Source organism: Canis lupus, chromosome 27 (genome assembly GCF_048164855.1).
Source record: "Canis lupus baileyi chromosome 27, mCanLup2.hap1, whole genome shotgun sequence".
NCBI classification, from domain to species: domain Eukaryota; kingdom Metazoa; phylum Chordata; class Mammalia; order Carnivora; family Canidae; genus Canis; species Canis lupus.
The window spans coordinates 32,220,752-32,236,767 of record NC_132864.1 but is presented as its reverse complement, the minus strand read 5'-3'; the positions used below and the strand labels follow the sequence as shown (position 1 = coordinate 32,236,767).

The following is a 16,016-nucleotide window of genomic DNA, read 5'->3' as shown; positions in this document are numbered from 1 at the left end:
AGAGGAGTCCCTCTTGCCTCTCCATAACTGTAATAAATTTGAGGACAAATTTTGGGGTTCCCTCTCTGCAGCTGCAGAACCACATTCTTTGTATCCACCTTTCCACGGATCCCTGCTTGTCTCCATCTGACTGTCATGGTACAAGCACAGGAATCAATTGAATTAGGAGGCCACCCCACCCCCTTAATCACTGCATCTGTACTAATTACATCTGCAGTACCCGTTTTCCATATAATGTCACATTCGAAGTCCTGAGCTCTACAATTTCAACATATGTTCTTTGGTAAGATAGAATTTAAATGAGAATGTTAGGAAAGAAGAATCCTTTCCCAAAAGGTTTATAAGTATCACTATTTTATTTATTTATTTATTTATTTATTTATTTATTTATTTATTTTTAATAGTATTTATTCATTCAAGAAAGACACACACACACAGAGAGCCAGGGACACAGGCAGAGGGAGAAACAGGCTCCATGCATGGAGCCCAAAATGGGACTCGAATCCAGTACTCCAGGATCAAGGCCAGGGCTGAAGGCAGGAGTTCAACCCCTGAACTAAGCAGGCCTCCCTTTAAAAAAAATTGCTATTATTATTTTTAAGTATGCAACACAGTTTCATTGCACTGAAATGCAACCTGATAAAGTAAGCATCAAGAAAATACTAAATGAACACTTCTCGATTTTTCATTTTTTTCTGTAAAGGAAATGTATTTAGCCTCAATCTATAGTCCTGATCCAACAGATATTTTGTAATACAAAATATCTGATTTTGGGTTTTTGTGAACTAATGCCTCCTGAGTCACTCATATACTTTTCAATGTTGGCATTCACCCAGGGATGGAAATCAGACCAGACCCTTCCCAAGGCCCATCTCCCCATGACCAGTCTGCATTTATAGTGCTCTGGGCTCATGTATTTGACCATGAGATGTCAGTAATCACATGATATTTGTATCCACACTTGATGAAACAAAGTGTATGTGTCCCTTCCTCATCTTGGTTTCTCACTGGGCCCAGCACCACTATAGTGTAGCCCCCAGGGGTACTCATCCTCATCCTCAGGCTGGGCACTAGTAGTTGGTCAAGTCAGATTTGTTCCCAAGAAGGGAGCCTGAGAAATCAGTATTTATTGTTTTTATTATAAATAAATGCTCCAGACTTGGCCAATCTTTGCCTAGATCCAGTATGGATAGAGTCCTGTGCTGGAGGCATTCCTGAAAGTGACTGTCCCTCCTGGGGACACTGCCATGAAGTCTCCTGAGTCACCACGATCTAAGAATTGGTCCCTGAAATGAAAAGAGGCACATGTTAGGAATGAAGAAGAAAGGTGGATGGATCCCTCCTAAGGATGCCTCTGAGATCCCCATGAACATGGGAAGTGGCTGAGGAAGGGGAGAAGAAGGAGAGGAGTCAAGATCATGCTGTGGAATTTCCACAGATTCCCTGGCCTTAAAACTGGCTCTGGTCTCTGGGATGTCTCTTTTTTATTTAAGTTTTTCTTTACATTTCAATTATTAACACAATGTGTAATAGGAGTACAATTTAGTAGTTCAAGACTTAAATAAATGAGACTGTGCTCATCACAAGTGCACTCCTAAACCCCTGCACCACCTTTGTAACCCATCCCTCCATCCACCTTCCATTTAGTAAGCATTAGTTAGTTCTCTAGAGTTAAGGGTTCGTTCTTGTTTTCCTCTTTTTCCCCTATGATGCATTGTTTCATTTCTTAAATTCTTCATGAGTGAAATTATATAGTATTTGTCTTTCTCTGATTGACTTACTTCACTTAGCATTATACTCCCTAGCTCCATCCACATCTTTGCAAATGATAAAATGTGTTTCTTTTTGTGGTTCAGTAATATTCCATCATATATATATATATATATATATATATATATATATATATATATATAACTTTAACCATTTATCAGTGGGGCTCACTCTGGTATTGCTCAAAATGCCACTATGAACATCAGGGAGCATGTATCCCTTTGAGCTATTATTTTTGTATTCTTTGGGTAAATACCAGGAGGGTAATTGCTGAATCACAGAGTATTTCTATTTTTAACGCTTTGAATATCCTTCAAATTGTGTTCCAAAGGATCTACATAAATTTGCACACCCATCAATAGTGCAAGACGTTTCCCCTTTCTCCACACCATTACCCACACCTGCTGTTTCCTATGTTGTGTCTATTAGCTGTTATGACTGGTGTGAAGTCATATCTCAGTTTAACTTTTATTTCTTTTGGGATGTTTTGTTTATCTCCTCCTCAGCTCCAGGGATGAAGGGTGCTCTTGGGGGTATGTTGTGTAAATAGGAGCCCACAATTCTATCTGATTCTGGACCCTCAGCCCAGCTAGTGTCTTCCATCCAAGGTGGATTTCTGGAGTGGGTGAGAGCTATGGGTTTCTCCCCTGGGAGGAGACAGCTGCTGTCATCTCTCCCTCTGGCAGTAAGCACCAGTGCAGGGCCCAGGCAGGTGGAACCTTTTCAGTGGGTTTCAGGCCTGGCCAGCTCTGAGCAGGTGCACAGAGCCCCCTGGTGACAGCCTCAGCAGATCAGTCAAGGAGGAGGGAACTGTGCTGGAGGAATGGTGCCCATTATTGGTTTCAACAAATAAGCAAGAAAACAAACAAATAAGAAGTGTTAAAAAAAAAAAAAAAGAAGTGTTACCTACTCTTGAGTCCCTCTGGAGAGTTTCCTTTCTGTCAATGACTTCTGTTATCTTTTTCAGTTCTAAAATTTCCATTTGGTTTGTTTTGATGATTTCTCTTTAATTTCTGCATTTCTATTTTTTCCATTTGTTGTAGAGTGCTTGTAATTTTACACCACATGGGTTTTATGAGAGTTGCCTAAAACTACCTGTCCAATAATTACAGCATGTGAGTGATCTCAGTGCTGGTGTCAGTTGATTCTCCTTTCTTATTCAGGATTTTATCTTCCTGGTACTTGACATGTCATACTTTTTTATTGGATCCTGGGTATTATGGCTATTATATAATGATATGCTTGATCCTCAATTATTTTTCTTCAAACAAGCGATCCTCCCGCTGAGGTGCAGCAGCAAGGGGAAGGGTGTTCATGTCAGCTTCCAGGTGGCTCAAATGAAAATGTTTACCACTCTGCTGCTTACTCTCTGCTGGAGAAGGTGGGGCAGTGATTGCCACTTCCCAGCTCTTATCAGGTGGGGGTGTGGGACAAGCTCTTTGCTGGGCCCTGTCAACACCATGGTGGGATGCACAGGACTGAATGGAGCTGCTTTCCTTCAGGGAGTGGATCCTCTGCTCCCCACTGCATTCCTTGCCCTCACTGACACCAGGGAGTGGAGGATCAAATGCAGGTCCAGCTCCCTTGTCTCCTGCATCATACTTCAGTGTTTTGAGGCCCAGGGAGAGCCCAGGCTTAGTTACCCAGTGTTCAGACCACCACTAGCAATGGGTTATGGCAACAAACCAGCTTTGCCATGTACCACTGCATTCATTCTCCCTGCTGAGCGAGGGAGTTCATATGATCTCCCCAGTATCTGCCAAAATCATGGGTGAGAAAACCTGGGGTGCAAACTAGTCAACTAGGCCTGCCTTGCCCAGAATTGATGATGTTCCCATGCGATGGAGGCTCAGCTATCTCCTCAATAGCTGACACCATGACGGATGGGTATTGGGACACTGCCTGCTTCTGCCAGGAGGATATGGACACCATGTCTCTGCTGAGCAATAATTGAACCCTGCATGAGGATACCCTTTGGGGATTCATTAGTGTGTGCAAGTCATGGGCAGGTTTGTCCAAATATTTCCTCCACTCAGGCCAACTTATCTACATATCCTCTGACCAAAGGAGTTGCTGCTTTTGGAGATTTAGTGTTTTCTTTCTTTTCTTTTCTTTTTTTTGAGATTTAGTGTTTTCTGGTTTGATTTTCTGGATCTCAGCCTTTGAATGTTTCTTGGTTGGAGGAACCTACAGGATCTTGTCTTACATGTAGGGGACCTAACACAAGAAAAGGAACCAGGGTACGCACTTTGGCATTTTCCTCAATTTGTTTGAAGTCTTCCTTCTTCCTCTTTCTACCTTCAAAAGTCTTCCTATACTTGTTTGTTGTAGTGTGTCAGGACATTTCAGTTGTAAGAGAGAAGACCTGCATGAATGGGAGCACTTCCTGCTGTTCAGTGTTGGGGAATCTCATGGTGCCCATTCTGAATTCTTTCTTCCAGGGCTAGAATGGTGGGGAACCTGCTGAACTGCTGGAAGGGAGGAGATTTATCTTGACTCTCAAGCTGTGTAAATAAAAGACAAAGAACCTGATTGTTATTTTTACATTACTCTTTAGAGTGTGAAGAAAAACAAATACATTCCATAACCAAGAACTCAATGTGAAAAGTTTTACAGGTCGGCTGGAAACCAGTAGAGCAAAATATCTGTCTTTCTGTTCTTAAATGCAGAGGAGTGGAGAGAAGAAATTTTTATTCCTTTTTTCTTTTATTTGTTTGTGTATAGAAATTTTATTCTGTAATAAGTTTACATTTATGGAAATAAATACAAATATGGGATAGAGATCTCTATGTTTCACCCAGCTTTTTCTAATGGTAACATTTTGTGTTGTTATGATATGTTTATAAAAATAAGTATTTACCAGTGGTGTGATAATCCTGAAAAAATTGCAGACTCAATCTGGATTTCAAAATTTGTTTGTTTGTTTATTTATTTATTTATTTATTTATTTACTTATTTTAACACTGCTTTGCCTAAAATCAATCCAAGTAATAACATTGCATTTATTCATAAGGACATACTAAAATCCTCCAATGTATGAGTTTCAGGCTTTCTCTGTTCTTGATTTTGGGAATTTGGAGACAGCTGGTGTGGTATATTGTAGAATGTTCATAAGGACATACTAAAATTCTCCAATGTATCAGTTTTCAGGCTTTCTCTGTTCTTGATTTTATGAATTTGGAGACAGCTGGTGTGGTATATTGTAGAATGTCCCAGAACATGGGTTTATCTGATTTTTTTCTCATGATTACATTAATTTTATGGATTTGGGGAGAAATAGCACAGAAGTGAATTGATGTTCTTAGTGCATCATTGGGAAGATGTGTCATACTAACATGACATATCATTGAGAGTATGGGTGGCGACAATGCATATTCGGTGCTATTTTATTTTATTTATTTATTTTATTTATTTTTTGAAGATTTTATTTTTATTCATGAGAGACAGAGAGAGAGAGAGAGAGAGAGAGAGAGAGAGGCAGAGACATAGGATGAGGGAGAAGCAGGCTCCATGCAGGGTGCCTGACACGGGACTCCATCCCTGGTCGCCAGGATCACACCCGGGACTGAAGGCACTGCTAAATGGCTGAACCACCAGAGCTGCCCCATTTGGTGCTATTTTAAATGATTCTTTTTCTGTTCATAATCTATCTTATGTCAGTCTACTGGATTTTGGCCATTCTGATAATTGTGCAATGGTAGCTCATTCATATTTGCTTTTGCTTTTCCCTAATGATATATAGTATGGAATAGAATATCACATGTTTATATGAAATCTCCCTATCTCCTTCTGTGAAATATCTGGTAATGTCTTTAACTTACTTTTTAGCCACTTTTTTCTTGTGCTTTGTTTGAGAAATACATTGTATAGCGTTTTTCCTTCCTTCCTTCCTTCCATCCTTTTTCTTTCTTCCTTTTTCTTTCTTTGTCTTTATATCCTTTCTTTCTTTCCTTCTTATATATATTTGTATCTGTATATTTATGACTGCTCAACTCTCCAGAAGTTTGGCAATTTATCTGAAATACATTCTGTCTCTGGTTTATTGATTTTGTCTGTTAGGTTTTATTTTTGTCATTTTTCAGGGGAAATGGGACACATCTTCTCTAAGAGACATTTCACATCACATTTTCCAGTCATCCAGATCATACTAGAAGTGGAACCATACCAGTCAGGGCACCAGCTGCTCTCCATTGGCTTCCGTATTTCTGAAACCCCAAATGTCTTTGTTCTGCTGCTATAATCTTTGCCTATGAGGTTGGCCAAATGTGCCAGCGTTTCTAATGACTTGGTGAAGAGGAAATAACTATGGTATGGGGTGACACCAGGGATGGTAGTAAAAGTCCTTATGAAGATCCCATCTCAAGGCCTAGAGAACACACAGTCTGAATCCATACATGCTACAAATGAGCTTCCAAACAACAAGCCATTTTGTTCAGGCCCAATGGATTGAGGACAGAACTCAGGAGGTTCGCCTGGTCTCAATTCCCCACATCTGCTTGTCACCTCTACAATGGAATTGCTAAAATTTCTCACTCCTCCCCTCTGCCCTTCCCCACATATTCTCTCTCTCTCATTCGAATAATAGTCTTGAAATATAATACATTATATATTTATCATATGTTTAATGCTTACATATTTATGCAATATATTTCAAGTATATATTATGTATGTATAGAGAGATTAGAAATTAGATGCAAATATGAATATTTTTTTCTAAGAGAAAAAATTATCTGTTACCACAGACGACAGCATAGCATATTCCAGTTTAGCCCCCTGAAGAAGAGCTTGAACCATAAGGCAACTGGATGACTGGGGACATGACCATCCTGTGCAAATAATGAGAGCAAGGGACTACAAATGACCGCCCTATGCATCTTTTCCCTCATCACTGAAAGGAACCCCTTGTTGATGAGGGAGGAGGTAAAGGGAAGAATCAGGACAGGACAGAGAAGCCCCACCACTCTGATCCCTGAGGACTCACTGGTGGCATTCCCATTTGCCCCTCATCAAAGGTCTCTCACCTTAGACACAGGTAGCAATACTGATGATTTTTTAAAAAGCAAATTTGACCAGGTATGGGATTGTCTCCCTCTGCCTGAACATCAGCTCTGAAAATGACTCCATGGGGATTGAGGATGAAATGTGCCTGGAGAAATTGAGTCAGAACTGAGAATTCATGAGACTCCAGGGACTCCTGTACAGCACAAAACTTCACTGAGGACACTGCCTGCTCAGTTTGCAGGAGTTTGTGTATTTTCTTAGACACCTGGCCCAGAAGTCTGGTCTCACAGGACCCATGCGACAGCGCCCCCTGCTGCGCTAACATGCTTAGCCCACCATCTCCTCTGACTCCACCCAACACTCCTGGAATGGTGTCCAGACTGTGTAATTGGATCATTTTAATGTCACTGCCCAGGAAAGGAGAATGAGGAGTTGCCCTTGTCAACTTTGGCCCTGACACTTATTTTCAAAAAACTAATGGTCTCCAGACAGTTAAATACATGATAAATTGAATTGTGCTCATATTACCAGATATTTCAGAATTACCTGTCATTGAGTTTGCTTCTTCCAGGTGCCTCAGGTCCATACCACTCTATCATCCTCTTGAAAGAAGTAAAGGTCATAAGGTTCTCAGGGTACCAAGGTGGCTCACACCTTGTAATACTTCTATGTGAATTCTTCTTTCGTTTGAACGTTGTTGATGTTTTCTTGTTACCATGTAGATTTCCTGTCAAGTCTGCATCCCTCACTGCTAAGGCTTTTCAGCCTATATTTGCTATGACAATATAATGCCATCAGGGGAAATGTGTCTTCCACTCCACTGATTTGTCTGAGATCAATTTTTCCCCTGAATGTTAGCCAGAAATTCTAATTTGCTTGTCCCTCTGATATACTTTGTATTTCTAGGCTCATTCTGTTATTTACTCAGCATGATGATTCCTATTAAGAGAACCTTACTATAAATGAACCTCTCCTCACTTCTGAGGTGTTCTTCAACCTCCCCTGCACTGACACCATCATGGTCCTGCACTCTAATTACATTGGACTCTAACCTAGAAATATTGTTCAGAGTTCCATGGAAGTCACTGGAGTTGTGTGTCTAAGATCTGAGTCCAATAAACAGCTATTGTCTAACATCTTGCCTAATAGGGAACCAGAGGGGATGAACAGTAGACAGTGAAGGATTGAACCAGGAGAGTGTCCAAATGGCAGGAAGACACCAAGTGTGTAGATGTATTTGGATGATGGTGGTTGAAGCTTCACTATATTAAGTAATCCAATCCATTGCCACCGTGTCTTCTCACTTACTGAAATCTGCTTAATTTTTGGCAATCTTTTGTAGTTTTCAGTTTACATTTTTTTCCTACTCGTTATATTCCCTCCTAAATGTTTTATTCTTTTTGATGCTATCCTAAATAGAATTGTTTATTAGTATCTTTTTTGGGCTTCTTCATTTTGGATATAGACAACACTACCTGGTTGGGATAGGGCATTACCACTTGAACTCCTGTGGGAGATACTAGATAGATCTCATTGAGGATTGATGATACAGTTTGTTCCCTATTTTGGAAGAGTAGGAACAAGTAATGAAACAGGAAGCTCTGCAACCGTGACCTTAAAATAAGCAATCTAACATGATTGACTGTATGCACAGGAAAAAGTAGATGACTAAATAAAATGGCTGTTGCCTCGACCCCTTATGGGGAAAATAGAAAACCCTAAAGCTTTTTCTTCTTTTCCAGTTTGACATACATCTGATTTATGTTTTCTAGAACCTATGTAATAATTTGTGAAACATGTATTTCACAAGGACCAAGAATTCTCCGTTTGATGCAGTCCAAGGAGTAAGAGATGGGGTGAGGAAGGAGCTTCCCTCTTTGTTCCTGACACAGTGTTTTTGGCAGGAGGGAGAGGAGAGTTATGCTTCCAGCTCTTTGCTTCCTCAGGATGTGGCCCCTGGTAGTGGGCACCCTCCTCCCTACAAGGAGCCTTTCTCAGCTGGTTCCCCAGCTTCCACTCCCTCCTCCAAGCTCTAATATCTCCCCCATCTCCTCACTGGACCATAATTCCCCTTCTCTGAGAACAATGATATCTAGGGAATAACCCTCAAGTTTTGACACACACCTACAACTGCTGGATTATTTGAAGGTTGATTTTTTAAAAAGTATATTTCATTCCAATTAGACATCCTTATTGTCTATTCATGCTGGAATCATGCAGTGAGTAACTATAAGTTTCTGGTAATAAATTATTTCCCATATAATGGTACCTTGTTTAATTGATTCATATGTTCCACTACTGAGACTTCTTCAGTTACAAATAAAGAAGTTATAGAAGTTATTCAGTATTGAATCTCTAAGACCCAGATATTCATAAAGTACATAATTTTAAAATACGCTGTAATATCTGAAATGTATATAAATATCTAAAATACATAGATATAGATGGGATATGACATATGAATAACAAAAAGGTCAGATTTTGAAAATAAGGGTAATTTGTGTTGAGGAGGACGGGGACCATCTAAGTGAGTACTTAGGGGAGGAGGTTGTCAAAGACCAGCAGTCCACCCCTGAGATGTGTGGGTCTGCCCCACCTCTGAACTCTCCAAGTGAGGAAGGATCTGAATGAGGATTCTAGGAAAGATTCATGGACCTTCAACAAAATTAATGTTCCCTTGCAAAGATGCATCTTCTCTATATAAGGTAGGGGCCTATCCCCATACATCTACTCCACATATTTGCCTGTCTCTGCTTCTGGTCTTAAACAAAGGCAAGTGTAAGAAGAAGAAATCAGAGACAGAATTATGAAACTCTGTCATAGAAAATGGTGGTTCAGGGAAAGGCCCTCTCTGGGCCTGTTGAAGAATGAGAGAGGCTTTTTTCAAGGAATCCCAGATGAAGGGGAGATTTTAACCATGTACTCTGAAAATGGAGATGATTCATATTTGGAGAACCAAATCAATAACAGAGGGATAGGAAGTCAAAAGTTACAAGATGTCCAGGAGAGGAGAGAAGGTTAAGCAAAAAGTGCAGGGTGAGAGAGGACTATCTAAGGCAAAGGAAATGGACCTCCTCTGCCTAGATCATTGCGGGTTCTCCAGCATAGGGCCCCTGCCCTCCAAAGGAGAGCTATCTGAGGAACCTGTGGAATGTGTTAGAGTGAATGAATGAAGGCATGAGGAAGCTAGATAGATACAAAAAACCTGGGAGAAGATTGATCCTTTCAAAGCTCAGGCTCCTGTCAGGTCAGAGAAGTCCCTGTGAAGTTAACAACTTGTCATCTGCCACTCACCTTAATCTTCCAGTTTGAGGGAACTCCCCCACACTCCTCTCAGGACACCCCCCAGTTATTCTTCCCATCACAGGGGTCCTATCCTCAGTTGCCCTCTCTGACATTTGGTCACCTGAACAAGGACCTTAATCATGCTGACTTTGTAGTTCCTGGAGCTCATGTGTGCAGACTAGAAACAGGTGGGTATTCTGGAATCCCACGCCGTGGAGGGGTGGCATGGTGAGCACCACGTCCTGTAAGTGAAGGCAGGATCTGCTCTCTGAGCTACACTGGGGTAGCAGACGGTGTTCTCATGTGCATTGTAGGTCACAATGGGGCATTGAACCATGAAGGAAATGACAGTGCAGCCTCCTGGGCACAACAATGAGATCTGCGGACAGAGTCTTACTCCTTCTTTCCTTTTGCTCTTGGGAATGGAGTCACTCATGACATATGGGGTCACATTCCCCATGACTGTTCCCTACATGATTCTGGACTGGTGATGCCTTTAGTCACAGGAAGAAGGAATAGATGATGTAGGTTTCCATGAGGGTTGAGAAATGCCACCATCCAGTTTCACCAGGGGGTTACAGAGTCACAGCAGAGGAGAGCCTCAAATGGGTGGAGTCCTGCTCCAAGTCCCACTGAAGCAGGTTCAGGCCCTTCTCATGTGTCAAGAAAGTGGGCATCAGTCCTTCTAACTTGCCAGTCGCAATGGCCCAGAGCTTCCTGGTGTCCACACAATCATGACCTGTATTTAAATCAAAATAGTGCTTCATAGTCAGGTTTATCAATTTCAGAATAAGATAAACCTCTTGAAAACTTTTAAATGAAAATGTATCATATGCAAATATGGAAATAAGTAATGAAATGTGGACAAAAATAAAGAATGATAAATATGGGTTAATAATAAATAACAGGTACACTTTATTAAGAAGAAGAAAAAAGTCCAAAAATGCTTAAATAAACCAATTTCCTTAGAAAAATTACACAATGTTATTAGGAACTTTTCTTCAAAAGACATAAGATACAGGGAGCTTCCAAAGAGAAACTAACTAAAATAAAGATACAACCATTCTAAATCTTTGGGAAATGGCATAGCAGTTTTTCCCTTTTTCCCTAAGAGGGAAATACATTGCAATAGAAACATCCCTCAAAATTTTTGAAAAAACCCTAATACACAAGATAACCTCACACCTAAAGAAACTGGAGAAGAACAGCAAATAAAACATACACCAAGCAGAAGAAGAAAGCAAAACTCAATGAAGTAGACCCAGAAGAACTGTAGAAGAGATCAACAAAACAAGGTGCTGGTTCTTTGAAAGAAGTAATAAGAAACATAAACCATTAGACATCCTTATTTAAAAGAAGAGAGAAATGACTCAAATTAATAAAATCATAAATGAAAAATGAAAGATCACAACCAATACAAGGAAATACAAATGATTTTCAAAACATATTATGAGAAGCTATACACCAATAAATTAGGCAATCTAGAAGAAATGGACACATTTCTGGAAAAATGCAAATATTTTATTATAAAAATGCACAACTATAATAGGAAGAAACAGAAAACCTGAACAGGCCAATATCCAGGGGGGGAATTGAAGCAGTCATCAAAAACCTTCCAAGACACAAGAGTCCAGAGCCAGATGGCTACCCAAGGGAATCTATCAAACGTTTAAAGAAGAAATAATACCGTTTCTACTAAAAATGTTCCAAAGAATAGAGAGGGATGGGATACTTCCAAACTCATTCTATTAGGCCAGCATCACCTTAATCCCAAAACCAAACAAACCCCACTAAAAAGGAGAAGTATACATCAATATCCTTGATGAACACAGATGCAAAAATTCTCAACAAGATATTAGCCAATAAGATCCAATAGTACATTAAGATTATTCACCATGACCAAGTGGGATTTAATCGGGGAATTCAAGGTTGGTTCAACAATCAGACAACAATAAACGTGATACATCACATCAACAAGAGAAAAAACAAGTATCATATGATCCTCTCATTAGATGCAGAGAAAGCATTTGACAAAATACAGCATCCATTCCTGATCCAAACTCTTCAGAGTGTAGGGATGGAGGGAACATTCCCCAATATCTTGAAAGCCATCTACGAAAAGCCCACAGCAAATATCATTCTCAATGGGGAAATACTGAGAGCCTTTCCCCTAAGATCAGGAACAAGACAGGGATGTCCGCTCTCACCACTGTTCTTTAAGATAGTACTAGAAGTCCTAGCCTCAGCAATCAGGCAACAAAAAGAAATAAAACGCACTCAAATTGGCAAAGAGTATGTCAAGCACTCCCTCTTTGCAGATGACATAATACTGTACGTATAAACCCAAATGATTCAACCCCAAGGTTGTGAAACTCATACAGCAATTTGGCAAGGTGGCAGGATACAAAATCAATGCCCAGAAATCAGTGGCATTTCTATACACTAACAATGAGACTGTAGAAAGAGAAATTAAGGAGTCATTCTCTTCAGAGAGTTGGAAAAAAAAATCTTAAGATTTTTGTGGAATCAGAAAAGACCCCAAATAGCCAGGGGAATTTTAAAAAAGAAAACCATAGCTGGGGGCATCACAATGCCAGATTTCAGGTGGTAATTCAAGGCTGTGGTCATCAAGACAGTTTTGTACTGGCACAAAAACAGACACATAGATCAATGGAAAAGAATAGAGAATCCAGAAATGGCCCCTCAACTCTATGGTCAACTAATATTTGACAAAGCAGGAAAGACTATCCACTGGAACAAAAACAGTCTCTTCAATAAATGGTGCTGGGAAAATTGGGCATCCACATGCAGAAGAATGAAACTAGACCACTCTCTTGCACCACACACAAAGATAAACTCAAAATGGATGAAAGATCTAAAAGTGAGACAAGATTCCATCAAAATCCTAGAGGCGAGCACAGGCAACACCCTTTCTGAACGCGGCCACAGCAACTTCTTGCAAGATACATATAAGAAAGCAAGGGAAACAAAATAAAAAATGAATTATTGGGACTTCATCAAGATAAAAAGCTTCAGTGCAGCAACATTAACAGTCAACAAAACTAAAAGACAGCCTACAGAATGTGGGAAGATATTTGCCAATGACATATAAGATAAAGGGCTAATATCCAAGATCTTTAAAGAACTTAAAGTCAACACCGAAGAAAAAATAATCCATCATGAAATGGACAGAAGCCATAAACAGACTTTTTTCCAAAGACCTGCATGTGGCACAAAAAGCACATGAGAAAATGCTGCAAGTCACTTGTCGTCAAGGAAACACAAATCCAAATCACAATGAGATACCACTTTACACCAGTGAGAATGGCTAACATTAACAAGACAGGAAGCAATAAATATTGGAAAGAATTGGAGAAAGGAGAACTCTCTTGCACTGTTGGTGGGAATTCAAGCTGTTACAGCCACTCTGGGAAACAGTCCAGAGGATTCTCAAGAAGGTAAAAATAGAGCTACACTAGTCCCAGTAATTACACTACTGGGTATTTGCCCCAGAGATCCAGATGTAGTGGAATGATGGGACGCCTGCACCCCAGTGTTCATAGCAGCAATGTCCACAATAGCCAAACTGTGGAAGGAGCCACCATATCCTTTGACAGATGAATGGACAAAGGGGATATATACAATGCAATATTACTCTGCCATCATAAAGGATGAATTACCTACAATTTCTGTTGACCTGATGGAACTGGAAGGTATTTTGTTGAGTGAAATAAGTCAATTGGAGAAAGACTATTATCAAATGGTTACACTCATATGTGGAATATAAGAAAGAGTGAAAAGGACTATAAGGGAAAGGAGCAAAACTGGGTGGTGGGAAGTTTGGGAGAAAGACAAAACATAAGAGAGTCCTGACTCTGGGAAACAAAGAAAGGGTTTCAGAAGGGGAGGAGAGTAGGGGACAGGGTGACTGGGTGAGAGGCACTAAGGAGGGCATTGATGGGATGGGCACTGGTGTTATATGTTGACAAATTTCGTTTAAAGAAATAATTTTTTTAAAAAAATTATTATGCCTGGGTGGCTCAGGTGGTTAATAACCTGCTTTCAGCTCAAGACGTGATGCTGGGGTCCTGATATCCATTCCAGCATAGGGCTACATGCTGGGCAAGGAATCCTTTGTCCCTCTCCCTCAGCTCCCCCTTATCTCATGCCATCTCTCTCTTTCAGATAAATACATAAAATATTTTCTCTGTTGAAAGTACACATTTAGGGATGCCTAGGTGGTTCACAGTTTGCCGTCTGCCTTTGGCTCAGGGCATGATCCTAGAGTCCCAAGATGGAGTCCCACATCAGGCTCCCTACAGGGGGTTTGCTTCACCCTCTGCCTATGTCTCTGCCTCTCTCTGTGTAGCACTCATGAATGAATAAATAAAATTTTTGAAAAAATTAATATGCATCTATAAGGGCTCCTTGCTAGCTCATTCACTGGAGGGTGGGATTCTTGATCTTGGTTGTAGGACTGAGCCCGATGCTGGATGTAGAGGTTCCTAAAAACTAAAATCTTAGAAAAAAGAAAATATAAATATAAGTGTAATATTTCCTAAAACATAGTATGCTGGTGTGTGCTATCGTCTGTATGGATTTCATCTATTCTACACATTTTATGAGCAAGAAAGTATTAGTGGTGTTAAGATTTTATTTTATTTATTTTTTTTTAAATTTTATTTATTTATTTATGATAGAGAGAGAGAGAGAGAGAGAGAGAGAGAGGCAGAGACACAGGCAGAGGGAGAAGCAGGCTCCATGCACCGGGAGCCCGACGTGGGATTCGATCCCGGGTCTCCAGAATCGCGCCCTGGGCCAAAGGCAGGCGCCAAACCGCTGCGCCACCCAGGGATCCCCAAGATTTTAGTATGAATAAACATTTTATCTAACAGTTTAGAGGGTCCATGGATATTGCCTTTAAGAAAGGAAAGAGTTACAGGGAGGCACCATTTCAGGCCAGCATCCCCGAGGATTATGCTCTACTGAGGTCACCAGTAAAGGGATTCACTACCTTAGGGCCTGTGTCCCTGCTTGGGAGCTATGGCCCCAGGACTGTGGCCCACCTCCTCATCTGTCTCTGTCACTGTGCTTAGCATCACTGTCATACACCTGACTGTAAGCTCCACAGAAGCTTCTCAATGAAAAGGACCAGATAAAAGGACCCAGGTGTTTTTGTCTCACTTCCTCCTTATCTGAGATGTTGTGGGTAAGTGAAGCTGCTCCCACTGACATGTTCTGCAACAGAGTAGTCGTCAGCCTCGTCCTCAGGCTGGGCTCCTGTGATGATGAGGACGGCTTTGTTCCCAGAGACAGATCCAGAGAAGCGATCAGGGACACCAGAGGGGCGGCTCTTTGTGTTGTAGATAACTGTGCTAGGAGCCTGGCCTGGGGTCTGCTGGTACCAGCTGGGGTAGTTACTTGTAGTGACTGACCCAGAGCTGAGGCCACAAGTGAGTGTGAGTGTCCCTCCTGGAGACACTGACAGTGATGATTCCTGGGTCACCACAATCTGAGAATCAGCTCCTAAAACCAAAAAGAGAGAAAGGTGCTATTTTGGGAGACAAGGATCATATGAATCCCTGCTTCTCTCTGCCCCGAACAGATGCAGAGTCCATTTCCGTGACCTGAGCCATAAGTAAGGAGCCCGAGAAGAAACACCGTCCAGGCCATGGTTGGGATCCTCACTAGAGGTGGGCTCCACAGGCTCTTTGGCTGGCGAAGGGTGTTCCAGGACCTTTTCATGACTCCAGACCTATGAGAATAAGCAAGTGTTTTATGCAAATCAGCTTCCTCTCTCTTCCTGCCCCACAGTCACCTAAAAGTCACCTGGGAGATCTTGAAAGGGACCCATGCTGGGACTTCACACACACAAATGTCTGCAGGGTGACCTGGGACACAGACTGGCAGGAAGACATCTTTCTCCAAATCAATGACCTATGACTCTGGTGATGTCCATC

General features: G+C 41.0%; 1 long non-coding RNA gene and 1 gene segment (V, D, J or C); both read right to left on the bottom strand.

The window, feature by feature from the left end:
- Positions 1–1,119: 1,119 nt before the first annotated feature.
- On the bottom strand, positions 1,120–10,334 carry LOC140619059 (uncharacterized). The gene is made up of 2 exons (XR_012018984.1): positions 10,066–10,334; positions 1,120–1,286 (listed from the first exon to the last, which is right to left on the bottom strand). It is a non-coding gene; the product is annotated as an uncharacterized lncRNA (long non-coding RNA).
- A 4,913-nt stretch (positions 10,335–15,247) lies between these two features.
- On the bottom strand, positions 15,248–15,794 carry LOC140619836 (immunoglobulin lambda variable 8-61-like). The segment is given in 2 exon segments: positions 15,248–15,582; positions 15,684–15,794. Coding segments are annotated over 2 exon segments (381 nt in total).
- Between the last annotated feature and the right edge of the window lie 222 nt (positions 15,795–16,016).